Raw genomic sequence first — 27,750 nt, forward strand, 5'->3', positions numbered from 1 at the left:
ACAGAGCACAAGAGAAGATCTCATGGCTCCCGGTCCAAATAGTGGATCAGGGAGTGGGGTCCAGTGAATCCATGATTTTACTCCAGTGCACAGCACGTCTGACCCACCTCTACCTCTGGGCCCCCTGTTTGGTGAACTCAGAGCAGCCACATGGACACAGGGAGAGTCAGTCTGCGTGTCTGCAGAATGGAATCTTCCTTTGATCCTTCAAGGGCAGATTAGGGTAGAAGGAGGGTAGAAGGCTAGAGTCACATGATCCCGAGACCTTGTTCCTTTGAATTTTAACTTCTGGAGTCCAGAGGTGGGGGAAAGTGTCTGATCTTGCAGGCTCACTTTCTGGGTCATCTCAAGAGTCAGCAGTCTGCCACTTTGTTCTGTCCAGAGGCTCAGCTTCAGGAAGGGGAATCTTGCTGAGGTGGCCCTGGGTAGACGGAGTCGTGGCTCCAGGTGAAACATCTCTCACATCCCCAGCCTGTTCCCTCTGCCGGCAGAAGCTGGAGTGACTCAGCTAAAACCTCCAGGGGTGGACAAGCCCGAAGGAGACTGCAGCCCGAGAAGACAGGGGCCAGAAGCCAGAAGGCTGGTCCTCACTATGAAGGCTGATTGATCCCAGAGGCCAGGATTTGGAAGAACTTGATATGGATGTGCTTGGGAGATGGCTGAAATGGAAAGTGGTCAGCTTTCTTTTTCAGAAGGGAAAAGAATGCCAATGAAATCTCTAGAGCTGGGCTGTCCAAATATAGTAGCTTCGGGCCACCTGTGGCTATGTAAGTTTGAATTAATTCAAGTTAAATGATATTTAGAATTCCAGTTTCTCGGTCACACGAGTCACATTTCAAGTGTCCCATAGCTATGTGAGACTAGTGTCTACCTTTCTCAATGGAGCAGATCTAGAACATCCCCATCACCACAGAAAGTTCTGTTGGACAGAGCTACTCTAGAGAATTTGGGACTGAGGGCCAGGAAGTCTGGGTGTAGTGGTTTGGCCACTGAATTCTTGTGTCAAGTCACTGAGTTCATTCATCTGCAAATTGGAAATAATAATTTTGCGATGTCTATGTCACAGAGGATCCCATTAGAATGAATGCACGTGAAAGCATTTTGAAATATGTACTTGAAAGGCAGACTATTTTAGGAGTGAGATTATGAATAAATGTGTTCATTATATGCTCTGCTTTTCCAAATTTCAACAATAAATATGTATTTTTTTAAAGTAGACGTTCCCTGAATACACAGTTAATATATCTGTAAAATTCTGGGGTTATGCTTTCTTTTTCTGAGAATTAGGAGATATTTCACTGTGCAGAAATTTGAGGCCAGCCTGATTTCTTCCCTCTCACAGCTCATCATATTTTTTGCCTGGATAGCCATAAGATTTTTTGGTTGAATCCTCAAGTTCATTCATGTTACCATGATATAGCTCAGTGTCGATGAGTATAAGTTTTTTTCTAGGAGACAGAAAATTTGCATAAGTTTTAAGTTCGTTTGGTTTCAGAGACGTTTTCTACTATTAAAGATTCCAATATTGTTTTCTGTTTTACTTGTTTGATTTCTTTTTCTTTCTTCTTCAGCAATACCAATTATGCAGAAGTTGGATTTCCTTTGTCCCCCCATTGATCATTTTTCTTTCATCCTTTCTTACTCTTTCTTTCCCATTTCATTTTGTTCAATCTTCTTTAGCCTGTGTAACATGTCCTTGATTATGTTTTTAATATTTTCCATTTTGCTGTTTCTAAAAGAGCTTTTATAGTAGAGTGGCTTCACTGTTCTCCTCCCTCCACTTCCAGAAGACTGCTTTTTTCATCTCCGTCTACTTTTTATTATCTCTTCTTTGACCCTGTTTTTTTTTTTTTGCAGTATGAGGGCCTCTCACTGTTGTGACCTCTCCCGTCGTGGAGCACAGGCTCCGGACACGCAGGCTCAGCGGCCATGGCTCACGGGCCTAGCCGCTCCGCGGCATGTGGGATCTTCCTGGACCGGGGCACGAACCCGTGTCCCCTGCATCGGCAGGCGGACTCTCAACCACTGTGCCACCGGGGAAGCCCTTCTTTGACCCTTGTATTTCTCGTCTTGAGATTTATTTTAGGAAAGCCATCATTTCTTTAATTTTTCGTGTATTTCACAGAGAAATGTCTGTTCAGTAGTTTCTCTTCATTACACAACTCTTCCAGTATTTATTCTTTGTCTACTATTCATTTGATGTTCCCTTTCTTCTTATTTCTCACACAGTCTTTTTGTAGGTCCCATGCTGGCTACTTATCACAGTTCTTTGTTAAAAGAAAGTGTGGGGAGAGGGGCTAGGAGGAAGCTGGGGCAGCAGGTGTCTATGCAGTAGCCCTGTGGATTATCTCAGAACCCTTTCTCACCACCACTGCCCTGAAATATATCTCTACTCTAAGCAATAGACTTAGTGTGGAGATTAAGTGTAAAGACCCAAGAATGTCACAGTTCTTCAGTATCTCCTTGAGTAAGTCTCTTCGACTTACTGAGAGAGAAAATTAGAACCCTTACAACCATATGGTTGATCGTTATCCATCCTTCTCTCACCTGCCACTTTAACATCCTGCTTCTTACCAATGGTCTTCGAGCCTCTTCATCCAGTTCATCTGAACTCTGAACTGTCACATGCATTTCAGCGACTCTCCCTTCCCGTGTGCATGCTTCAGGCTTTGCTGGGATTAGGAAGGGCTCATAGAGTTGAAAAATACTTCTGGAGAATTCTGCCTCCTGCCCAGGGGCTGCAGAAGCTCTTGGTTCCCTCCTGCAATTTGGTCCAAATCCCACCACCATTGTCAGCTCGTCTTCACAAACCAAGGGTGGGACTGTGGTCTGCCCTTCTTTCATCAGAGATGGCATTTTCTTCTCCATTTGTTGCTTTTTGTTGCTGTTTTCAGACTGCTTCAGAAAGGTGAATGGAATAGAAGAGTCTGGACTCCAGCAACTTAAACCAGAAGTGCCTTCCACCTAATGATTTTGTCATCAGAAAGTACTATATCTCCTTTTGTTTATCTGTATTTTCTAATCTTCCTTCAATAAACATGCACTGTAGAAACAGTATGGGCTTTGGAATCAGACAATCCTGAGCTATAAACTCAATCCTTCCACACTCTAGCTGTGTGACCTAGTTATTTAACTGCCCTCACCCTGAGTCTCCCTGTGTGCTGTAGGCACATAATAATAGTACCTACCTCGGAGAGTGATTTGTTTCATATAAAATAACCACTGACCCAGTGATGGACACGTGGGAATGCTCAACAAATGTGACCTATTGTTACGTTGTAATAATTATTAAAAATCATATATTAATGTTACTTTATTCTTAATAATACAAGTTTAATTCCTTAAATGCTGAGCTTCAAATACATTGTTCTTAAATCTTTAAATAAATCCTAAAATATCAGAGCCAGAATGAACCTGAGATTACTTAATCTAGTGGTTCTCAATAGGGGATGATTTTGACCTCCAGGGGACAAAGGGACATTTTTGGGTGATTGGAGGGGATGATGCTAGTGGCATCTAGTGGGTAGAGGCAAGGGATGCTACTAAACATCCTACAGTGCCCCACAACAGAAAATCATTTGTTCCCAGTAGGATCAATGTCACCAGTGCTGAGGCTGAGAAACCCTGGTCTAATTTAACCCCTAATACAATGATTGCCCAGAGAAGGAAAGTGGCTTGCCTGAGGTCACACAGCAAGTCAGAAGTAAGGACTTGTTTTATCTTGTTTCATGGAAAGACCGTTGCGCCCTGAGGTTTATCAGACAGCAGGAGTTGGGAGCTGGGCTGGGACCAGGGTGAGGCAGGTGCATGACCCTGACAGTGAGTCCCTCCTTAAACTTTGTTCCCAGGGTGCCTCGCCTGGCCGTCCCTAGTCCTGACCCTGGTTGGGAGCAAGAATTGGGCCAGGGATCCCCTTAGTCCCTGACCAGCCTGATTCATGCCAACCCAATCCAGACATTTCTTACAGGAAGCTTTATAATCCCCCCACCAAAGAAATCCCAGCTTCTCAGGCTCAGCCAATCCATAACCACGGGGATTAAAGTCTGCAGGCAAAACACGCAGAGGTGGCAGGGGAGAAAGAAGAAAGTGCCGTGTCAGGCGGTTAACTTTTGAGCTGGGGAATGATTTCCAGGCAGACACACGGCAACCTTCCCCCGTTGCCCCTAAGTCTGCCCCCCTCACTCAGGAAAAGAAAGAAAGAGAAATGGTGTGTTCTCTGAGCCCAGGGCAGGAGCTGTCCGGAAACTGCATCCACCACCACCTTCCCTCCTGTGCCCCATCTCCCTGCTGGGTTGAGGTTTTGTCAAGGCACTGGGCTGTGACCAGGCTCTCAGCAGGCACTGGAGGCTCCATGCCAGGCCCTTCAGGGAGCAGGACCAGGGCCAGCTGCCCACAGTGGTGCCCTCCTGCTGCCCACTAGAGGCCCATTCCCCAGGAGTGTCCAGGGCCAGGGCTGTGGGAAGCCCTGAACATTGAACTCTAGAAAGGCCAAAGCCATGCCTTAAACCTCTCAGTATCCCCTCATCACCCCCAGCCCAAGGCTGGGCCTACACAGTGGTCAAAACCCCTGGGGCCACTCAGGGCTTGAAACACGGTGGCTCAGGCATCCATGACTGGTGTGAGTGGCCTTGGGCAGGCTCGGAGCTGTTTGCTCACAGATAACCCAGGAACGATGGCATCTCAGAGTCACAGTGGTACAGCACCTGGAAAATGACCAGTTCCCGAGAAGCTGGAGCTGTTGGGATCAGCAGAAAGAGCAGTGGACAGGGAGCTAGGAGACGGGGGCTGAAATCAGGACCTGATGCCAAGAAGCAGAGGAGCCTGAGTCACGAGCTTGGCTTTCAGTGCCAGGGTGCCTGGGCTTGAATCCTGCCTCTACCGCTTCCTAGACAAGTGACTTAACTCTGTGCCTCAGTTTTCTCATCTGTAAAATGGGGATGATGATAATGATGATAAGAATTTCAACCTCACAGAGTTATTGCTATGGGGATTAAATAAAGTGAATGTAGGTTGAGTGCTGCGAGCAGAGTGCTGGTAGAGTAAGGAATATATATAAAATGTTACCTCCTACTGATGGAATCTGTTACTTTTGCACATTTCTTGCCCTCTTTATATCAGAAGTTTCATCTCAGTGATCCCTAAAGCACTTCCAGTCTGCCATGTGGGGATGAAGGCAATGATGCTAGGTAGATATTGACCCCAAAAGGAAAGGAGTTTGGAGCACACACAGCAGGCCCAGGTAAAGGACCCAGCAAGACGAGACAACCCAGGAGAAACCCTCTCCGCTGAGGCCAAGAGGCACTGAGGCATGAGCCTCCACTTGCAAAAAGGGAGTTAAGTAAGGCCAGCTGAGGCTCTGGGTGCACCGCCACTAGGAGTCACAGAGTTGCCGGTGCAAATCCTGGTCTACCACCTACAAGCTTCAAGCTTTGGAAGGACCGGTGGCCTTTTTGAGCCTCGGCGTCCTCATCCGTAAATCAGGATGCTTATTACGCCATCCTGAGAGAGCTGGGAAGGAGATCAAAGAGAGCATGGATGGATGTGGCCGTTCTTTGGAAGCCCTGCAACGCTGGCAGCAGCTCTCTCCGCGGTCTCCCGAGCAGCTGTCCCTCATGGGCTCAGAACAGCAGCACTGTTATTCAGGATGGCTGCCCACACTGAGCACTTACTATGTGCCAGGCACAGTGCGTGGATTCCCTCATTCAACTCTACCCACAGCCCCACGAGGCAGCTACGACCGCTGTTCCGTTTGGCTCAGAGAGCTTGAGAGACTGGCCCAAGTTCACACTGCCTCAGTGTGAATGACAGGTGAGAATAATAAAGCTACCGCTCATTGAGGGCTTACTATGACCAGGCGCCAAGCCTTGCCTGCATTAGCTCACCTGCTCGTCTCACAACCCTGTTTAGAAATGAGAAACTGGAGGCACACAGAGGTCCAGCAACTTCTTCATCCATGTGTGCATCTCTAGCAAAGGATGAAGCCGTGATTTCCGCATAGTGGTCCGAGCTCAGGGCCGTGGTCCTGATCCCCTGGGCCCTGGTCCTGGGCTCAGTGAGGAGAGTAACAGTAGTGATGGTAACAGCCAGCATTTACTGAGACTCACTATGTACAGGTGCTGAGCTAAGCCTTTTACACTTATCGTGACTTTTGCTCCTCCCACACTCTGGTAGTTTCTGGAAATGGAAGGACAGATATTCAACAGCAAAGCACTTTACAGGCCCTTTCCCATCCTCTCTGGATCTGTTCAGTCTTGAGGATAAGCCCGGCTGATCTTAGTGCCCACCTTCTGGAGGAGGAGACAGGCATGGAGGGTTAAGACTGAAACTAGCCCAGAGTGACCCAGAGGGAAATAGTTGAGACAGCGCAGATGTCTAGTCTCTGATTTCCAGGCAGGGCTCCCTGCTACCCTCTCTTCTGAGAAAGCAGTTAGGAGCCAGCTGTGTCTATCTGGGCTCAAGACTCAACGGGGGAAAGAGGAGAAAGTGGAGGGGGTGACTTGTCCCAGGAGACCTCTGAGGCAGCCACTCTATCCTCCTACCCTTTCCTCTGGAACGGACTGTGTTAGACCCCTGGACTTACTAGCAGGTGTTGTCACAAGGTAAAGTTCTTCGAGCCATTCATTAAAAGCGTTCCTGGAGCAGCTCACACCCCTCTGCTGCCCAGGCCTCGCTAATCATTCATGAGCCAGACAGGCAGCTGGGGGCAGGGTGGCAGCTGCATGGGACCCTGGAGTCCCCAGCGGCCTGGCTCTGCCAGAGGAGGACAGAACATGTTCTTCTGAAAAAGAGGCCAACTGACTGTGTGACCTTGAAGGGCAGCTTCTTCTTCTCTGTGGGCCTCAGTCTCCCCATCTATGCAAAGGGCCCTTCAGTTCCCAACATGGGTGGCGGGTGTGCTTAAAGCCCGCTCAGGGCTTCTCCACCTCTCGCCGCTCCTGACAGCCTGTCCCACACCTTTGGAGGCCTGGTGTGGGAAGGAAGCCTTTCTCTGCTTGAAGTAAAATCCAGCCTGAAGGCATTATGGTGGGATCTGCCTTTAAATCCCATCTAAGATCTTCAACTTAGCTTCCCTATGTTCAGGGGTTCAGGGGTCAGTCTCCTGGAAGGGCTGTCACGAGGACCCAGGAAGACCATTTGATATTTCTTGAACATTCTCCATGCTCCTACCTCAGGACCTTTGACTTGCTGTCCCCTCACCTGGAATGCTCTTCCTCTATATGCGCTCAGGGCTCCTTCCTTCACCTCCTTCAAGTCTTTGCTCCAATGTCATCTCCCTCAGGTATTTGTTCAAATGTTCCCTTCTCGAAATCTTCCCGACTCTAAAATTGCACTTAGCCCCATTCCAGGCTCCCTGCCTTCTCTGATTTTATTCTCCACAGCACTTATCAACACCTGACATACTATAGATCTTACTTATCTGCTTGCTTTTGTTTGTTTGTTTTTAATGTTTACCCCTCTAAGATGTCAGCTCCTTAAGTATAAGGATTTGTGACTATTTGGTTCATTGCCATGTTCCTCTAGAATAGTAGCTGGCATGTAGTAGGTGCTCAATTAATACTTTTAAACTCAATGTAATAATCACTTATGGACAGTGTCTGGCACACAGGAAACACTAAAGAAATATTGTTTTGATTCCGTATTCATTCTGGACATACTTATTAAGCACCCTGTTTGCCTAGTGCTAGGGGTATATTAGTGAACAAGATGGGCAGGATCCCTAATTGTACTTTACTATTTGCAGGGTACTTCACTGTTTACAAAGTGCTTGGTTTCCCTGGCTCCTCCCCACAGCCCCATGAGGCAAGCGGGTGCATGAGACAGATGAGGAAACTGAGGCTGGCAAGGAAAGTGTCTTGCTTCCCCCCACAGAGCAAGTTCTTGGCAGGGATCCAGCCTGGATCATCTGAGGCTGCATCCTGTGTGCCCACCACTTAGCCTAACTTCTCCTGGGCCCTGAGGTCTTCCCTGCCCACGACATTTTCAATTCTCTACCGTTTACCATCATCCCACCTCCACTCTGGTCCAGCTGGCCCTGCCCCAGACATCCTGGGAGCTGATGCAGTGGGGGATGGGAAAGCTGACCCCTGCTGTTAAGGCCTGACCTGTGGAGTTTCCAAGCCGTTCTTGACAATGACCCTCCACTGTCCACAATCCCTCACTTCTTAGGCCTTTGGGGCTCTGGGCTTCAGGGCAAGAATAAGAATGGCAAGGGAGGGCTTCCCTGGTGGTGCAGTGGTTGTCTTGGAGTCCAGGAAATCTGGTGCTAGAGTTCATACTCTCATGATCTTGCCCCCTCCCCCTCAGAAAGTGATTCTGGGGGACAAACCAGCCCAGTGATTCTGGGCAGACCCCTTGTCCACAGGAGGAAAGCCAAGGTCTGAAGGAGGTCCAGATCCCGTAGAAGATCAGGAGCAGGAAAGGAAGCCAGGCCTCCCAGGTAGATGGCCAGTTTAGTGGAGGTAGGAAGAGCCTCTCAGGACAGCCTCAGTTTCCCCAACAAGAGGTGGGAGCTGGGTCGTGGGCAGGGCCCTGCATCAGGCCTCTGCCAGCTCCCCCAGGCCTGGAGACCCCACATTCTAGTCCCAGATGTCGGCACAGCAGACCACGTTCCCAGGACTCATGTCTCAGGAAACTGCCTACACTTCTGTTTTTTGGACTCTGTGCTGTAAAATGCCCTGCTCAGGCACCAGGAGAAGTTTTGCTGAGTCCCAGCCCTTTCCAGAGAAATCCAAGGGGGCTCCAGACAGGGGCAGGAAATGGCTAAAAGGAGCAGGAAGACTTTCCCTTCCTTCTCCCACTCTCCAGGCCTCCCAAGCCAGCCAGCAAAGTGGATTGTCATGAGAGTAAGGTGCAAGCGGCATGTGAAATCGAGGGGACAATCCGGGCTGTGGGTGGCAGCAAACAAGGGCCTCTCTTGTTATTTCTCCCAACCAAGGGAAAGGAGGCTGTTCCCGCCTGCTGACAGCCCAGAGGGCAGAGGGAACGGGTCAGCTCCATGCAGCAGAGCCCGGAACGGGGCTGGAGGGCCAGGGGGTGTTTTGTCTTGCCTGGAACGCCCTCCATTTCCAAATCCCCTCCACCCTGGGAGGCCTTCTGTGGCCAGGCTGTGTGTCCACAGGCAAGCACTTCCCGTCTCTGGGACACAGTGTCCCTGACAGAAAACTGGACTTGACTGTGCCTGCCTCACAGCCTGCTGGGGGATGAAACGAACTAATGCATTGAAGGCAGAGGTTCTCAACCTCAGCACCACTAACATTTGCAGCCCGAGAATTCTTTGTTGTGGGGACCATCCTGTGTACTGTAGGATGTTTAGCAGCATCCCTAGATGCCGGTAGCAGCTCCTTCCAGCTGAGACCATCAAAAATGTCTCCAGGCACTGCCAAATGTCTCCTGGGGAGCAAAATGCTTAAGAACCCTGATTTAAAGGATTTCCCAGAGCCCAGGACACAGGCAGTGGTTTATGCATGAAGGCAGGCAACATCTGTTGAGCCCTTTACAAGCATCATTGATTATTATCATACCCATTCACAGATGAGGAAACTGAGCACAGAGAAGTTAAGTAACTGGCCCAAGGTCACACAGCATATTAAAAAGCCAGGATTTGAACCCAAGCACCCAAATCCAAGCTCCTACCTATCATGTTTGACCAGCCACATTAGTTCCTATCTTCAGGTCCCTCTGAGACCTCCAAACTCCCGCCCCAGTGTCAGAGTGACAGGTCTCTCCTCTGGGAAGCCTTTCTTAATGTCCCCCACCGCACCCAGCACAATCACTCCTTTCCCCGTTGCCTCCACTGAACCATGAAGGAGTGTGGGCTTTCAACAAGGCAGGCGTAGGCTCGACTGGCAGCCTCACTACTCATTCAATGGCCGTGAGGTGGCCGGTGACTTCACCTCTCTGAGCCTCAGCCTTCTCATTTGTAAAATGGGTCCATCACCCTTGCGTCACACAGCAACTAAAAGCACAGACTCTGGGGCTTGAATGCCAGAGTCGGAATCCCAGCTCTGCCACATCCAAAACGTGGGAGCTTGGGCAAGTGACTGAACCGTTCTGTGACCCGGTTTCCTCATCTATGAATGTGGATAACAGCAGCACCTGCGCCAGAGCCAGGGCGAGCATAAACGGCTAGCAGGCATATCTTGAGTGCTTTGAACCGTGCCTGGCACTTCATAAGTGCTAGAGAGGTGTTGACTATGGCTCTTAGGAGGCCTCTTGGGGGACAGAGGAGAGAGTATGAATAAGGCACGTGGCCCAGGACATCAACAAACTTGAATTCACTTCCTGAGCCTCCCAGGGACCAGCACATTCCTGTAAGAGCTTAATACAGCTGAAATCAAATCCCTCTCTCAGCCCAGACTGAGAGAGGACCCCACAGGAGAGTAGAGCAAAAGGAACTGGACAGGGGGACAACTGGGCTGGCCAGGAGGGGCATGCTGGCCTCACCAGACCTTTTCCAATGTCTTCATCGGACTGGGGATCACTGTTCTGTCCTGTGTATCAGTCCTCCTGCCTTCCTCCGGCCCCGACCCAGCACAGGCTCCTTCCCATTGGCTGCCCCTCCCCCTATGAATTTCAGGGACAAGTACATAGAGCTGAGAGCCTGGTACCCCTATTTTGCAGATAATAGAAAGAGCTGCAATTCTTTATCAAGTACCTACTATGTCAGGCACTGTCAAGTCTTCCAAGCAGGTGGGTTTCATTATGCCCATTTTTGAGATGAGGAAATGGAGGCTTGCCAGAGATGGCGTGGCCTTGTGTATCTCTCTCGTCCCTAGTGCATCTCCGCTGGAGAGAGCAGTTTGGGCACACCTGTGTCACTTGTTCCAGGCCCTGGCCAGGTCCAGCCTAGCTAGGATGCTGACTTTGTGTCTTCAAGGTCTGAGGGTGTCTGAAATCCTGCTCATCAGTCCAGAGGGCATTGTCCTGCCGAGTTAGGTCAGGAAACACAATCTTGCTCCCCGCCGCATCACCAGGAATCGCACTGGCCTGTTTACACACCTGGCAGGAGCTCCGGGAAAGTGGAAAGTTGGCTGGACCTCAGAGGAGCATTTCCGAGGCCAAGGGGTCTGTGTGGGCAACGGGTGAAACCTGGCAGGAGAGCATGGATGGGGAACAGATGAGGGTTCTGGGACCACCTGGCTGGGAGGGGCTGGGAAAGTCCCTCCATGTGCTCTCTTGGCCTCAGTCTTCCCAACTGAAAAACGAAAGGGCTGGAAACACCGATTCCAGCTCAAATCTTCCACAAATGAGTAGCAGTCTGGGGTTTTAGAAAGTGCATGTCTTCTGAAATCAGAGATACCTGAGTTCAAATGCAAATTCATTCATTCACTTGTTTACCGAGTACCTACTATGTGTGAGACACTGTCCTAGGCACCGGGGATGCTGCAGGGAACAAGACAGACACAGGTCTTGCCCTTACATCACTCACAGCCTAGTGGTGGAGGCAGACAGTGAACAGATGATGAACACTTCAGATTGGGATGAATGCCATGAAAGAAAAAAAATAGGAAGCTGTTTAAGAGAGTGCTTTGTACGGTGAGGAGAGTAAGTGTTCTTGAGAAAAGGTACGGTGAGGAGAGTAAGTGTTCTTGAGAAAAGGAGAGTAAGTGTTCTTGAGAAAAGGTGAAGAGGTGAAGAAGAGGTGAGAAAAGGTGAAGGAGGTGCCTTTGGAGCTAAGACCCAAATGACCAGACAGATCCAGCTGTGGAAGATCAGGGGCAAGAGCATCCCAGGCAGAGAACAGCAAGTGCAAAGGCCCTGAGGCAGCAACAAGCTTGGCAGGTTTAAAGAACCAAAAGAAGGCCTATGAGGCTGGACCATAGTGAGAGAAGAGGAGTATGGGAGATTGTAACAACCATGTTTGCAAGTTTCTGAATTTGATGCTCTGGCATCTTGGGACCTTGCTATACCTGGAGTGTCTGCCTCTCCCAGGGCTAGCTAATTCCTAGAGATAATAAACAACTCACCTGTGCATCAGTTTTTCAAATGTAAACCAGCCAATCCAGAGCCCACACCCCCAACCACCTCCTTTATTGGGCTCTCTCACTCCAGGCCACGATTCGCCTGCTGTAATCATCCACGGCCAGCGACCAAACAACTAGGGACAGTCTCTATGTCCCAGAGCCCACTGAAATTATTTGAACTAGCCAGTCCTAAGTCTGCTTACTCTGACTTGTCCGTTCCTTAAATACATAATATATTGGCAGACAGTGATGAAGACCATGAAGTAAGATAAGGCAGAGAAGAAAGTGTAAAGGATTTTTTGTATTCTATGTTAGATAGGGTGGCCAGGGAAGGCCTTTGAGGAGGTTCATCTTTGAACTAAGATGAATGAAGTGAGGGAGAAAGGCTTGCAGACACCTGGGGGGAAGAGCAGTTCAGACAGAGGGAACAGTAAGTGCAAAGGCCCTGGGGTGAGAGCAATCTTGGGATATTTAAGGAACACCAAGAAGGCCAGTGTGGCTGGTGCAGAGGGAGAGAGGGGGCCTGAGCTTCTAGTAAGTAATCAATAAATATTAGCTGTTCCTATCCTTTCTTGAGGGCTTACTATAATCTGAACGGAAATAAGGGAGCTTGACCTCTGCTTCCCCGCATCCCTAATCTAGAAGTTAGGCTTCAGAGATTAATTGAAATGTCGGTAGAATAAAACAGTGATGACTGGGAGCCTGAGATGGGGGAAATCACTGGACAAGAAGAGGGAGATGGAGGCACTCATCCCCGCCCTGCCACTCACAGCTCACTGTGAGGCTTCAGGCAACTTCCTTCCTTCTCTGGGCCTCACTTTCCTCATCTGTAAAAATGGGGATAATCATTATTCCCACTTCTTAAGGCTGATGTGAAGAGTAAATGAACTAAAATGTGAAAGGCATGTAAAACAGTGTGGGGCAAATAGAAAAAATTTTTATCAATTATTAGTATTATAAACTCCCACCACGTTTGACACGGCACTGGACAATTTCTGTATCTTCTCTTAATTAAGTCCCATAGTAGCCCTATGGGAAGCACGTGAGTTCTCCCCACTTCACAAGTGAGGAAACCGAGGGTCAGAAATGTGAAATCTCCAACCCAAGCTCCCTGACTCACAGTTTCAGAACCAAGACCCAAACCCAGGTCTTCCCAGCTCCAAGGCCCATGCTATTTTGATCATCTTACTTCTGAGTCTCAGTTTCCTCATCTGCAAAATAGGAGAGTGAAAAATATCTTGAGGGCTTCCCTGGTGGCGCAGTGGTTGAGAGTCCGCCTGCCGATGCAGGGGATACGGGTTCGTGCCCCGGTCCGGGAAGATCCCACATGCCGCGGAGCGGCTGGGCCCATGAGCCATGGCCGCTGGGCCTGCGCGTCCGGAGCCTGTGCTCCGCAACGGGAGAGGCCACAACAGTGAGAGGCCTGCATAGTGCAAAAAAAAAAAAAAAAAAAACATATCTTGAGTGTTGAATAAAAGAGTAAGAAGTTATGGTGCAAGTATAATATACGATTTCATTGGGCCCAAATAATAACCAGGGAGGAAGGTGATGTTATGGGCATGGTATCAATGAAGAAACTGAGGCCCAGAGAAGCCAAATGACTTGCCCAAGGTCACAGAGCAATGATGTGGAATGAGAATCCAGTTCTGATTCCAAAGACTCAAAACTGGGAATGAAATAACCATTTTCCTGGTCACCCACCTGAATTTCCCCTACCCAAGAATTAAGCATATGCCAAAAAAAGTGGGCCTCTGACTTCACAGATGTACTATCACCCCAGAACAAGCGTGCTGCTAGCCAGACTTGATGCCTTTGTGCAAACTGGGAAAAGGGGCTCTTCCTCAGGTGGATCCAGCACTGCACCAGAGTACACAGCTCGGCATGTGGCGTGCAGGTTGGTTCAGTCTCATTTTGCCTCCTCAGGTCTCCTTGTGCAGTGCACAGCCTGTAGAACACTCTGCAGCAGTCCTGCCCAGAGCTCCCCCTCCCCCAAACTCCTCCTCCTCAAAGCATCCTGAGAAAGAGTCACCTGTGAGTACCCACTGTAAGAACTCATCTTGGCCAGATGGTCAGTCCAGCTAAATTTGCTTTCAGTGGGTGTAGGAAGAGAAAGGAGGCAAGATTTCTCTGCAAATACAAGGGACTGGTGCAGATTTGCAAGCCTGATTTAATAGTCTCATCCATCCCCTCTAGCTGCCAAGGCCAGTCCTCTAGTATCCACCTCCCAAGATGCCCATTCCTGGAAAACTTTGAGGTGGTCCCTCCGGCAGTATCCTGACTTCCTTAGTCTCTGGCACTCTTTGTGGCAAGAGCCATGATCCCCAGTGGCCCTGGAATTGCAGCCACTGCATTCCAGAAGGGCATCCCACTCCTTTTCACCCCTGCTGACAGGGTTCCAAGCCAGGAGGACATAATGTAAGAATTGTTCCCATCCCCTGCCATCCCCACCCCTTGGCTCTACCCTTCAGATTAACCCCAGCCTCCCTGCAGCCTCCCTCACCAGTCGCCAGGGGACAGGTGTATGAGAACCAACCCTTTCGATCACACAGACTTCTAGAACATCAGAGCAGCAATGCCCTGTAGACCTTATGAAGCTGGAAAAACAGAACCCAGCAAGGGGCAAATGATCAGTGCCAAGGATCTCAAACTTCTTTCCCGACACCTACAATTTTCCAAAAGTTTTTGGGAACCCAGGTGTACCCTATGACCGGCATTGGTGGCTCCAGAGTTTCCAGGTGAGAGCGGCTTAGAAGCAGCACTCTGATGTTGGGGGTGGGGTAGACACGGAGGACACTTGCCTTGAAGCTTCATTTGCACAGAAAGCACAATGTTTTTTTAGACTGCCAGCCTTTGTTTGGGGAGGTTATCACGGGATTAAAACTGGTTACGATTACAGGAATTGTCTTGAAACTATGTGTGCAGAGCACACCCACTCTGTTTGCTTTAAATGTATGTCACAGATCAATAAAAACAGCAATTTTCTCTGTTCATTATTCTCTAAGGATGCTTTTATTCACACTGTACATTAAGAGACATGTCAGTTATTAATATCCAAGGATAGAATAATAATATAATATGATAAATACATGCATATCACATGGAGGAGGGGGCTTTGAGTGTGCCAACAGAGATTTTGAGGGAGGCTAATAAGATCTCCCAAGAAGTCAGACCTGCCTCCTGGGAGGAGGCCCTGGCTTATCAGCCACTTTAAAAGGTAGTGACATCTAGGGCCACACCAAGAGTACCCACCAGGGATCTGTAGGGAAACAGGAGAGGTTCTTAGTCAATTATAACGAAAGAAAGAGTATAAAATGCAGCTGTTAGAAGTACAGACACTGCATTCTGGCTTTGTACTGGCTGTGTGGCCTTGGGCAAGTCACCTAACCCTGCTGAGCTTCCATTTCCTCACCTGTACTATAGGGATGCTAACAGCAGCTGCCTCCCCGATTATGTGGACATTATATAGGACAATGCCTGAGAAGCTCTTAGCATGGAGCCTGGCACATAAGAAGAGCGAAGCAGTCAGTGAAACACTTTATGTATTAGGCTCACCACCATCGCAGAGGGTCAGGCATTCGCTGTCACCTGTGCACACTGGGGATCATATGGAAGTGGATTCTCTGTGAAGCTAATGAAGTTTAAGCTTCAGAGCCACTCCCAAACCCTGTACTGAATTTTCTATCTGTAAATCTGTATGCTTTTTCTTAAAGAGAGCCCCTTAAATAGTACATGCTTCAGGCCCCGTAACACTTGGACCTGCCCCTGGGTTCACAAATCTTGCTAGAGGGCAGAGCGGAGAGAAGCTTTCAGAACCCCCTGCTGTGTTTCATCACTTCTTCCCCAGAGCTCCGCCTGGGACCTCCCAGACCCATCCAGCCTTCCACGGGTGATGCTTCACACAGCGAGGCAACTTCCTTACTCAGCCCCTCGCGTCAAATCTCAGAAGCTAGCATGGAGATCGCTCCATTTTATAGACAAAGAAAGGGAGACCCGAAGAAGAAAGGAGATTGGTCCAAGGTCCTGAAGTCAGAGAGTGGTCTGGGGTGGGCTAGTTTTTGAATAAGCAACCTGATCCTTACACCAGGATGTATTGTTTTTCTCTTGCATGTCAAGAAAGTCTAATTGCTTGGATAATTCCACACCAAAGAACTTGCCCTGGATCTCCTGACACCATCTCCTTCGTATCACTTCCTCACCCCCTGGGCCCAAGGAGAGCTCCTTCCTCCAGGCATCCCTCTCTGAACACCTCTTCCAGCTCCCCTGGTCTCTGCTGGTGGTGCTGGGTAATCCGCCACTAAGTTACACACTCTCTTTACTTTTACTTTTATGAATATTTACTATCTCAATGAGGGATAGTGAAACAACTTCCTGGAGGTAGAAGCCTTGTCTAATGAGCCTAGTGCCCTCCCATGATGCTGCAAATGGGCTGAGCAGAGGTGAGGGACCCAACAGGGACCTGCAGTACCATCTCCTTCCAGCTCCCATTGGTGGTGACTTTTATCATGACACTCCTGGCCTCAGTCTGCAGCCTTTGATCTTCTAGGGATTACTTTCTTGGAGAGTCTAGAAACAGGTCATGTTCTGGATTCTGATAAGCCAGGGATTGAATCCCACTCAGCTGTTTGCTGTGTGACTGTAAGCAAGTCACTTCTCTCCGAGCCTCAGTTTTCTCCTCTGGAAAATGGGGCAAATGATCCTCCCCCTCTGAGGGGCACTTTCAGTCTAGACTAAATAAGATGATGCACATAAAGCAAATTTTAGCACTGCACCTTGCTCCCGGCAAGCGTTTATTAAATCTTGGCCGTCCCCATCATATGAGGCGCGTGGAAATAAGACCAGCCTGTGCGTTCTTAGGCACTGACTGTGTATCAGGCTCAGTTCGAAGAGATTTACATAGCTTGCCTCATTTAATATTCACCACAACCCAGTGGATTGGCACTATCGTTTCCCCTATGTTTACAAATGAGTAAACTGAAGTTCAGAGAGGTTAAATGACTTGCCCCAGGTTACACAGCTTGGCATTCATCAAGTGTTCCTTGTCATTATCAAGTGAAATGTGCAACACAGCGCCAAGCACATAGTTAGAGCTCAATAAAAAGAAATCATGCCTGTAGAAGTGAGAAGATCCAGAAGGCTAGGTGGGACCCAGGCTCCAAGGAGCAGCTAGAAAAGGGGAACTGCGGCAAGAGGTGTTCACAGCAGGCCAAGGCAGGGTAAAGGGGGGACGGTCGAGGGGGTCTGGTGAAATCTGTCTAGACTGGGACCTCAGCGGTGTTCCGCCTCAGAGGCTCGGGAGGAGAGGGTCCTGCCTGTTGCACGGCCGCCCAGGGCGCGGAACGGGGGGCCCACAGGCAAAGGAGGCGTTACCTTGGGCGGGAGGGCGAAGACCACCGGCAGCAGCACGAGCGGCGTGAACAGCAGCACCAGCAGCCGCCGCGCGCTCCACACCTTCTTAGCCACTGTCGCCAGCGCCGCCATCTGCGCGATCGCCCCGCGGAGCGGGCCAGTCCGGGACTGCCCGCGCCTGGCCCCCCGGCTCCGGCTTATAGCCTGGGGGAGGGTTTGGGGAGGGGACTGCGCTTGGGGGCCCGCCCTCTCCCTGCGCCTCCCGGAGGAAAAGGGTGGTGCCTGCTCCCCTGGGACTGGGCGAAAGAGACCCGGGAAAGTTAGGAAAAGTTCGACCCTAGAACTAAGGAACAGGACTCCAGCCCAGAAGGCAGAGTAACCTCCGGTTTAAACCTCCTGACTTTCCAGCTATGTGGCCGGGGGCAACTGGCTGAACCCTTCCTTACTCTCCCGTGAAAAGGGCCATAACAACTGGAAGATTAAATCACTTACTAGTAATAAGTGGGTTCAGGTACTGGCTCTGCCACATACTAGCTGCATGGCCTTGACAACTGCCTCTGAGCCTCAGTTTTCTCAACCACACAGTGGGGGCGATGCCAGTGATGGTCTCTGCTAGACAAGAGGTCTGTTAGCAGCTATTGCTGTTGAGATCGTTTTTCTTATTTTCTCCCACGGTGGGTCAGTCATCTGTGGGTTGGAGCCCGGAGGAGTCTTTTTGTTCCTCTTGGATAAATGCACAGGAGTACAATCCTGGATTGTATGGTAGTTGCACCCTTGGTTTTTGAAGAAACCGCCATGCAATTTTCCAGAGTGTTAGCACTGTTTTACATTTCTGTTAGCCACGTATGAGTGAGCCAGTTTCCCCCGTCCTTGCCAGCACTGGGGTGGTATTTTTTATTTTAGCCATTCTGATAGGGGTGTAGAGGTATCTCACTGTGGTTTTTTGTTTTTGGTTTTGGTTTTTTTGCGGTGCTCGGGCCTCTCACTGTTGTGGCCTCTCCCGCTGCGGAGCACAGGCTCTGGACGCGCAGGCCCAGCGGCCATGACCCACGGGCCCAACCGCTCCGCGGCATGCAGGATCCTCCCGGACTGGGGCATGAACCCACGTCCCCTGCATCCGCAGGTGGACTCCCAACCACTGTGCCACCAGGGAAGCCCTCACTGTGGTTTTAATCTGTATTTTCTTAACGGCTAATGATGTTTAACATCTTTTCACGTGCTTCTTTGCCAACTGTATATCCTCTTTGGGGGAAATTATTTCCTCCTGTTGTTTGCCCATTTTCTCAGTGGACCGTTTTTTCTGCTGTTGAGTTTTGAGAGTACTTTATACAGTCTAGATACCAGTCCTTTGACAAATACGTTGTCTGCAAAAATTTTCTCCCAGTCTATAGCTTGGCTTTTCATCCTCTTAACAGATTTTTCAAAGAGCAAACATTTGTAATTTTGGTGGAGTCAAATTTATCAAAATTTCCCTTTTTTGGATCACGCTTTTGGTGTCAAACTCTTTGCACAGCCCTAGATCCTGAAGATTTTTCTCACATTTTTTTCTAGAAGTTTGATAGTTTATAGTTTTATGTTTATATTTAAGTCCATGAGTTAATTTTTATATCAGGTATGAGGCTTAGATTGAGGTTCTTTTTTTTTTTTTTTTTTTTTTTTTGCCTATCAATTTGCCTACCAATTGCTGCAGCTTCACTTGTTTAAGAAGTTATCTTTATTCCATTGAATTGCTTTTGCACTTCTGTCAAAAATCAATTGGGCATATTTGGTGGATCTGTTTCTGGTTTCCCTATTCTGTTCCATTGATCTAATTGTCTATCCCTCTACCAATACCACACTGTCTTAATGACTGTAACTGTATAATAAGTCCTGAAAATAGGGACAGTGATTCCTCCCACTTTATCCTTCTTTTTCAGAATTGATTCAGATATTCTGGTTTCATTGCATTTCTATGTAAATTCTTAGAATATTATCTATATCTACAAAAATTAAACTTGCATATCGATTTGGAGATAATTGACATCTTTACTCTGTTGGCTCTTCTAATCCAATAACGTGGTATGTCTCTCCATTTATTTAGATCTTCTTTGATTTCTTTGATCAGCATTTTATAATTTTCAGCCTAAAAGTCCTATACATGTTTTGTTAGATTTGCACATAAGTACTGCATTTTTGAGCAATGTAAACGGTATTCTATTTTTTTCAGGATCCATATATTCACTGCTAGTATACAGAAATAAAATTGAATTTTGTATGTTTATCTTATATCCTAAAATCTTTCTCAATTCATTAATTAGTTCTAGGAGGTTTTTTTTTTTTTTCTCAAATCCTTCAGACTTCTATATAGACAATCATGTCATCTACAAATAAGAACTGGTTTATTTCTTCCTTTCAGATCTGTATGTCTTGTATTTACTTTTCTTGCCTTACTGCACTGGCTAAGAACTTCAAGCACTATGGTTGAATAAGAGTTTGAGAAAGGACATTCTTACATGATTCACAATCTCAGGGAGAAAGCATTCAATCTTTCACTATTAACTATAATGTTAGCTGTAGATGTTTTGTAAATGCTCCTTTTCAAGTTGAGAAAGTTCCCATCTATTTTTATTTTTCTGAGAGTTCTTATCATGGATGAGTGTTGAATTTTATCAAATGCTTTGGGAGGGGGCATCAATTAATATGATCAAATTATTTTTCTTCTTTAGCCTATTAATATGATGGATTACAGTGATTGGTATTCAAGTAGTGAACCAGCTTTGTATCCCTGGGGAATATGCCACTTGATCATGATGTATAATTATCTTTATATTTCGTTGAATTCTATTTGCTAATATTTTATTAAAGATTTTTACATCTATAATCATGAGGGATATTGTCTGTAGTTTTTCTTTTTTTATTGCCTTTGTCTGGTTTTGGTATCTGGATAATACCAGCCTCATAAATGAATTGGGAATTGTTCCCTTCTCTTCTATTTTCTAGAAGAGACTGCATGGAATTGGTGTTAATTCTTGTTTAAGTGTTTGGTATTATTTCCCAGTGAAACCATCTAGGCCTATAGATTTTTTGCAAAATTTTATATTTAGTTTTCTTAATAGTTATAGGGCTATTTGAATTATCTACTTCATATTGAGTACATTGTGGTAGTTTTTATTTTCTGAGGAGTTGGTCTGTTTCATCTAAATTGTTAAATGTTTGCTTGTAGAGTTTCTAGTACTCCCTTTTGATGTCTGCAGGTTCTATAGTGATATCCTTGATTCATTCATCCATTCCTGATTCATTCATTTGGTAAGTTGCATCTTTTCTCTCTCTTTTTGTCAGTCTTACTAGAGATTTTTAAATTTAATCCTCTTTTCAAAGAACCAATGCTTGGAGGTTGTTTTCAATTTCATTGATTTCTAGGCCTATCTTTCTTTTTTCCATGCTTCTCTTTCTTTTTTCTTTTTTTCTACTCTTCTTTTTCTAGGACATTGAAGTGGGAGCTTAGATTATTGATTTGAGATCTTTTTCACCTTTTCAAATGTATACATTTAATGATAAAAATTCCCCCTCTCTGCACTGGTTTAGCTGTGTCTCACAAATCTTATGTGGTGTATTTTAATTATCATTCAGTTCAATGTATTTTTTATTTCCCCTTGAGATGTCTTCTTTGACCCGTGGACTATTTAGAAGTGAGGTGTTTAGTTTCTAAGTGTTTGGAGATTTTCCTATGATCTTTCTGTTATTGATTTTTAATTTGATTCCACTATGGTCAAAGAACCATAACCTTGTATAATTTCAATTCTTTTAACTTTCTTGAGGTTTGTATTACGGTCCAGCATAACTATCTTTCTATATGTTCTATAGTCACTTGAAAGAATGTGTATTTTGCTGTTGCTGGGGGGACTGTTCTATAAACGTCAACTAGATTCTGTTGTTTGATGGTATTGTCAAGTTCTTCTATAGCCTTGCTGATTCTCTATTTACTTATTCTATCAATTATTGAGTCAAGGGTGTTGAAGTCTCTATAAATGTAGATTTGTCTATTTCTCTTTTCAGTTCTATCAGTTTTTGCTTCACATATTTTGTAGCTCTGTTGCTTGGCATATACACATTTAAGATTGCTAAATTTTTTAGTGTATTGACTCCTTCATTATTATATAATGTCCCTCTATGTCTCTGGGAACTTTCTTTGTTCTGAAGTCTACCTTCTTTGATATTAATATAGACACTTACGATTTCTTTTGACTACCATTTGCCATATATATTTTTTTATCCTTTTACTTTCAATATGCATATATCATTTTTTTTTTTTTGCGGTACGCGGGCCTCTCACTGTTGTGGCCTCTCCCGTTGCACAGCACAGGCTCTGGACGCACAGGCTCAGCGGCCATGGCTCACGGGCCCAGCCGCTCCGCGGCATGTGGGATCTTCCCTGACCAGGGCACGAACCTGTGTCCCCTGCATCAGCAGGCAGACCTCAACCACTGCGCCACCAGGGAAGCCCTATATTTGACGTGAGTTTCTTACAGACAGCATACAGTTGGGTCATGCTTTTAAAAACTCCACTCTGCTAGGCTCTGTCTTTTAATTAGTGTTTTTAGACCATTTACATTTAACATAATTGTTGATATATTAGGGCTTAAATCTGCCATTCTGTTTTCTATATGTTCTCTGTCTATTCTCTATCTCTCTTATTTCTCTGTTTTCTTTTTCCTGCCTTCCTGTGGATTACTTGAACATTTTTTAGAATTCCATTTTGATTTTTACATAGTGATTTTGAGTGCATTTATTAGTATGGATTTTTTTAGTGCTTATTCTAGTTACTACATTGTATGTACATAACTCAGCACAGTCTACTGGTACCAATTTCAGTAAAGTATAGATACCTTATCTCCCTTTATGTCCCTTTACTTTACCTGTTATAGTATTATTATCTTGTATTTCCTCCTCATACATTTAGAACCACATCAGACAATGTCATAATTTTGGCCTCAACCATTAAACATAATTTAGAAAACCCAAGAGGAAAACAGTTTATTGCAGTTACCTATATTTTTGCTTGCTGTGTTCTTTCTTCCTTCCTGATATTCAAATATTCCTTTATCATTTCCTTTTGGTTTAGAAAACTTCCTTTAGTCATTCTTTTAGAGTAGGTCCAATGGCAACAAACTCTCTTAGGTTTTCTTCATCTGAGAAGGTCTTGACTTCCCCTTTGTTCCTAAAGGATATTTTCACTGGATATAGGATTCTGAGTTGACAGTTTCTTCTTTCAGCACTTGACAAACGTTATGCCACTTTTTTCTGGACTTCATGAATTTTGGTGAGAAATTCACTGTCATTTGAATTGCTTTTCCTCTAGAGGTAAGATGTCATTTCTCTCTCACTGCTTGCAAGGTGTTTTTCTTTGTCTTTAGTTTTCAGAAGTTTGACTATATGCCTTGGTGTAGTTTCTTTTAGTTATCTTGTTTGGAGTTAACTCAGCCTCTTGAGTCTGTACGTTTATTCTTTTGCCAAATTTGAGAAGTTTTCAGCCATTATTTCTTTGAATACTTTTATGCTCCTTCCTCTTTTTCCTCTCTTCTCAGAACTCCAATGACACAAATGTTAGACCATTTGTTATAATCCCACAGATTCTTGAGGCTCTGTTCATTTTTTCAGTCTATTTTCTCTCTGGTGTTCAGATTATGTAATTTCTATAGTTCTATCTATAAATTTTTTAAAACTATGATTTTCTAAAAATATGAATAAGAAATAAACTAAATTCCATGGGGTCAGCACTTTTGTAACCTGTCTTGGCGTAAGAGTATGCATGAGTTTCATCCACAATGAATCTGTATATACTTGGTCTACTAGTTTTTATATATATATATTTATTTATTTAATTTATTTATTTTCCTTATTTTTTTTTTGGCTGTGTTGGGTCTTAGTCGCAGCACACGGGATCTTTGTTGAGGCACGCGGGATCTTTGTGTCATGGCTCACGGTCTGCTCAGGCTTCTCTCTAGTTGCAGCGCGCGGACTTCTCTCTAGTTGTGGCATGCAGGTTTTCTCTCTCTAGTTGTGGCGTGCGGGCTCCAGGGCGCATGAGCTCTGTAGTTTGCGGCACTCGGGCTCTCTCATTGAGGCATGTGAGCTCAATAGTTGAGGCACATGAGCTCAATAGTTGTGGCACGCGGGCTTAGTTGCCCCGCGGCACGTGGGATCTTAGTTCCCCTACCAGGGATCGAACACACGTCCCCTGCATTCCCCTGTACCACCAAGGAAGTCCCTGGTCTACTGTTTAATATGCTTGAACCATTCAAAAGAATCAGATTTACTAAAATGTATAATTGCAGTTTATACTGTTCAAGAGAATTTAATCAAATTAGTGATCTATGTCAAATGCTCAAGGAATGTTGTCTTCATACCTTACTTATTAATGAATAATAACAGCCAACATTCACTGAGTACTTACTCTGTGCCAGGCCCTGTTCTAAGAGCTTTATATGATTTAACTCACTGAACACAAAAATGACCTTATGCAGTAGATGCTAATATATTCCCATTTTGCAGAGGAGGAAACTGAGGTACAGAGAGCTTGAGTAGCTTATCCAAGGACACACAGCTATTAAGGAGGATTCAAATCCCAGTAGTCTAGCTCCAGAGTCCCCATGCCTAACCACGACATAGTAATGACTCAGAGTATATGTTTTATTAGATATGTTTCATTAGATGTGTTTATTAGATACGAGAAATATGACTTTTACGGTGAACATTAAAGTAAAATAACACCTTATCCCCTCAAATATTTGAGAGTTGTCAACAATTTGAGCGTATGCACTCAAGAAGCTGTTTCCTAATACTCAGTACCATCAGATAACAAGGGTCATCAACACTCCTCTAACCATCTAACACAGTGGTTCTCAACCCTGGCTGCACTTGGAATCACCTGGGAAGCTTTAAAAATGCTGACGCCCAGGCACTGCCCTTAGAGAGTCTGATTTAATTGTCTGGGATGTGGTCTGAACATCAGGATTTTTAAGAGCCCCCAGCAGATTCTAATGTGCAGCTGGGGTTGAGAGCCACTTTTGGAACAACTCCACTACTTTCTAACTCCCCACACCCCTAAAAGCTAATCCATCTTTTGTCAGATTCTGGTGGAATCATTTCCCTGATGCAAAATCTGAGTTGCCTTCTACAACTTCATATCTAGAGACTTCAATCCGGTTCTCATGGCCCTCCTGAGTTCTACCAAAATTTTGCCACTTAATATCTCCAGGGCCTGGGCGTGGTCTGTGGTAGGTGCTCTGTCAATGTTTACTAAATGAATATTTAAACACCAGACTTGGTTTTCCTCACCAGTAAACTTGGGGCTAATCATACATACCTTTCATTATTCCTTTTATTCAATAAATATTGACTGCATAGCAACTATATACCAGGCTATGAATACAATCATGAATAAGATCAAAAATTTAAAATCTCTGCCTACCTGGAACTTTCATTTAGTTGGCGGGGGATGGAGCTGGAGGAGACAAATGATAAACAAATGAGTAAAATGTATTATGGCATAAAGATGAGAAGATGACAAGTGCTACGGAGGAAAATGAGGCAGGAGAGGGAGATGGCTTGTGGAGGGAGATGGGGGGCGGGGGCACCATTTCAGATAAGGTGGTCAGGGAAGCCCTGGATGACTAGGTGACTAAGGGCCTTAAGCTAAGCAGAGACCCAAGGAAAGTGGGCGAGTGGACCCTCTGAATATGTGAAGGAAGCATTCCAAGAGGAAGGAAAAGCCAAGTGCAATGGCTCTGAGGCAAGAGCAAGCAAGACCTGGCTTAGAGTCATCAAGGAACTGGGTACAGAGGTGTGATCAGAAGGGCAGCCAGCGACTAGAAGACACAGGATCTTGAAAGGCTGAGTAAGGATTCTGCATTCTACCCTGAATGACAAGGGCAGCCACTGCAGGGATTTAAGCAGAGTGACAGATGCTGCTTTCATTATGTTAGTAACAGATTTACTTAGATATAACTGACATAGCATACAATTCATCCATTTAAAGCCAAGAGGTCCAGAGTTTTTAGTATACTCACAAAGTTGTGCAGCCATTACTATAATCGATTATAGAAATCTTTCATCATCCTAGAAAGAAACCCCACACCCATTAACAGTCTCAACCAATGCCCAATCTCCCCCCAACCTCCAAAGCCCTAGATAACCACTGATCTACTTTCTGTCTCTCTAGATTTGCCTATTCTGGACATTTTGTATAAATGGAATCATACAATACGTGGTCCTTTGTGTCTGGCTTCTTTCACTTAGCATGATTTTGTTCAAGGTTCACCCACGCTGTAGCATGTGTAAGTACTTCTCTCATTTTTATGGCCAAATAATGTTCCATTGTATAAATATACCACATTTTATTTATCCATGTGTCACTTGATGGATATTTGAGTTGTTTCCACTTTGGGGCTATTATGGTAACGCTGCTATGAACATTTGTGTGCAGGTTTTTCTGTGGACATGTCTTCAGATCTCTGAGGGAGGGACAGAAAGGAGCTGTCATTGAGCCCGAATTAGATGGTGGAATGTTTCTCAACACCTGAGAGGCAGACCCGTAAGGAAACACAGATCATTTTATGTTGTACTAGACGGTATTTAAATAACATTTAATCCCACAGAGTGAAAGTTATTCCCTGTGTCAATTTTCTTTAACTCTTCATTACACCACGGAGAGGGTCTCGGCTGGGTGTTAGTGCCCCTTTAACATCTCATCACTTGGTAACTCTCTTTGTAACAGCCAAAGAAGATTTCAAGGCCAGAGACTTCGACATCTTGCTGCGACTGGACAGCACTGGTTTCTTTTTATTTTATTCATTCTTCTAATTACTTTTGACTTAGGACAAGTGATTTCTTTCTTTCTTTCTTTCTTTTAAACTAAAGCCCATGATTTTAAAACAATCCTCCTTTTTTTTTTTTTTTTTTTGCGGTACGCGGGCCTCTCACTGCTGTGGCCTCTCCCGCCGCGGAGCACAGGCTCCGGATGCGCAGGCCCAGCGGCCATGGCTCACGGGCCCAGCCGCTCCGCGGCACGCGGGACCCTCCCAGACCAGGGCACGAACCCACATCCCCCGCATTGGCAGGCGGACTCCCAACCACTGCGCCACCAGGGAAGCCCAAAACAATCCTCCTTTTAAGTTAAATCTATTGAAGTTTACCATGTGAAGCAACTCAAAGAAAAACACTAAGTAACTCTTAGTATGGGAAGTGCATGGTTATGGCAAAATTCCAAAAACTGGATGCAAAGATCTGAAATTTGGGAAACCAAGAGATGGCAAGAGAAAGGCCCTGGAAGAGGTGCAGTGCTCGCTTCCTATCCAGGTCATGCTGCCATGATTCCCGTAAACCCCTAGGGCAAGTTATTTCCCAATGGACCCTTTGCAGGCTGTGATGAAACCCCCTCCCATGTCCTTTCAAGTTGGAGACCTGACCTTGAGCCAGCCCAATAGTCGGTTTCATCAAAGGTTCTAGCCAGGTTAGTGTCAGACAGCCTGGGATGGTCAGCGAGGCCCTGCAGAGAGCACTTTGGACATGTGAGGCCTGGGTGTGGGAGGATGGGGTGCTCCAAACCGGAAAAACGAGTCCTGGGGATTTGGACCAGCTGACATCATAGAAACGCAAGTCCATTCCCCAAAGCCCGGAGGCAACTGGGACCAGGGTATATCGCACCCAGCGCCCCTGGACTGGCTCCCTGTTTCTGGAACCAGCTGAGAGATTCAGAGTACAAATATCTTCTATTAGAGCAGAGGTTTCAATCTGGTGACTCAAATGTAGCAATAATAATAATGATAGCATTAATAATAGCAAGCACATATACTGCACTTAACTATGTGTGAGGCACTGTTTGCAGCACTTTACATGTATTAATTTACTTAATCCTTATAATAATCCATTTTCATTACCTTATTGAGCCAGTCACACCGCACTGGATGAAGCAACACTCAAATTCTGGCTGTACCACTTGCTTGTTATGCAACCCATTGGGCCTCAGTTTCCTTATCTGAAAAGAGAACAAAAATTGTATGTAACTCATCGGGATGTTGGGAGGATTAACAGGCGAGGGTATAGCACAGCACTTGCATATGGTAAGTGTGCAACAATTGGCCATTGTTATTCTGCTTGTGGCAGATTTTCCAAGGACAGCACCAATATATATCTTCCATCCTATGTGTGCATCCCATATGCTCCTCTTATAATGTGATTAACACTTCGCACTGAGAGTTGGGGGTCTATGTCCCCACCTCTGGAAAGTCGGTGGGGGCTTGTGATGCACCAACCAATAGAACATGGCAGAATGGATGCGATATGATTTCCAAGGTTGAGCCATAAAGTGGGTACAGCTTCTGCCTGGTTCCCTCACTCTTTGAGACTCTCGCCCTTGAAACCCAGCTGTCATATCTGGAGTTCAAACTAAACCAGGCAGTAA

The 27,750-nt window shown here is 46.0% G+C and overlaps 1 protein-coding gene across 5 annotated transcripts in view; it reads right to left on the reverse strand.

Annotated features, from left to right (window-relative positions):
* Positions 1–27,316, reverse strand: part of SLC13A3 (solute carrier family 13 member 3) — an 84,784-nt gene extending 57,468 nt beyond the window's left edge. For 4 of the 5 annotated variants that reach the window (XM_082857746.1, XM_082857744.1, XM_082857743.1 and 1 more), the window contains exon 1: positions 17,331–17,468. In XM_082857746.1, coding sequence (XP_082713872.1) covers positions 17,331–17,441 — 111 coding nt within the window. In that variant the 5' untranslated portion in view covers positions 17,442–17,468. Of the gene's footprint in view, positions 1–17,330; positions 17,469–27,226 lie in introns of those variants that run through there. The other variant, XM_082857745.1, reaches the window with a different exon arrangement.
* Between the last annotated feature and the right edge of the window lie 434 nt (positions 27,317–27,750).

The sequence above is a fragment of the Leucopleurus acutus genome (assembly GCF_964270905.1).
Source record: "Leucopleurus acutus genome assembly, chromosome: 16".
Lineage (NCBI taxonomy): Eukaryota > Metazoa > Chordata > Mammalia > Artiodactyla > Delphinidae > Leucopleurus > Leucopleurus acutus.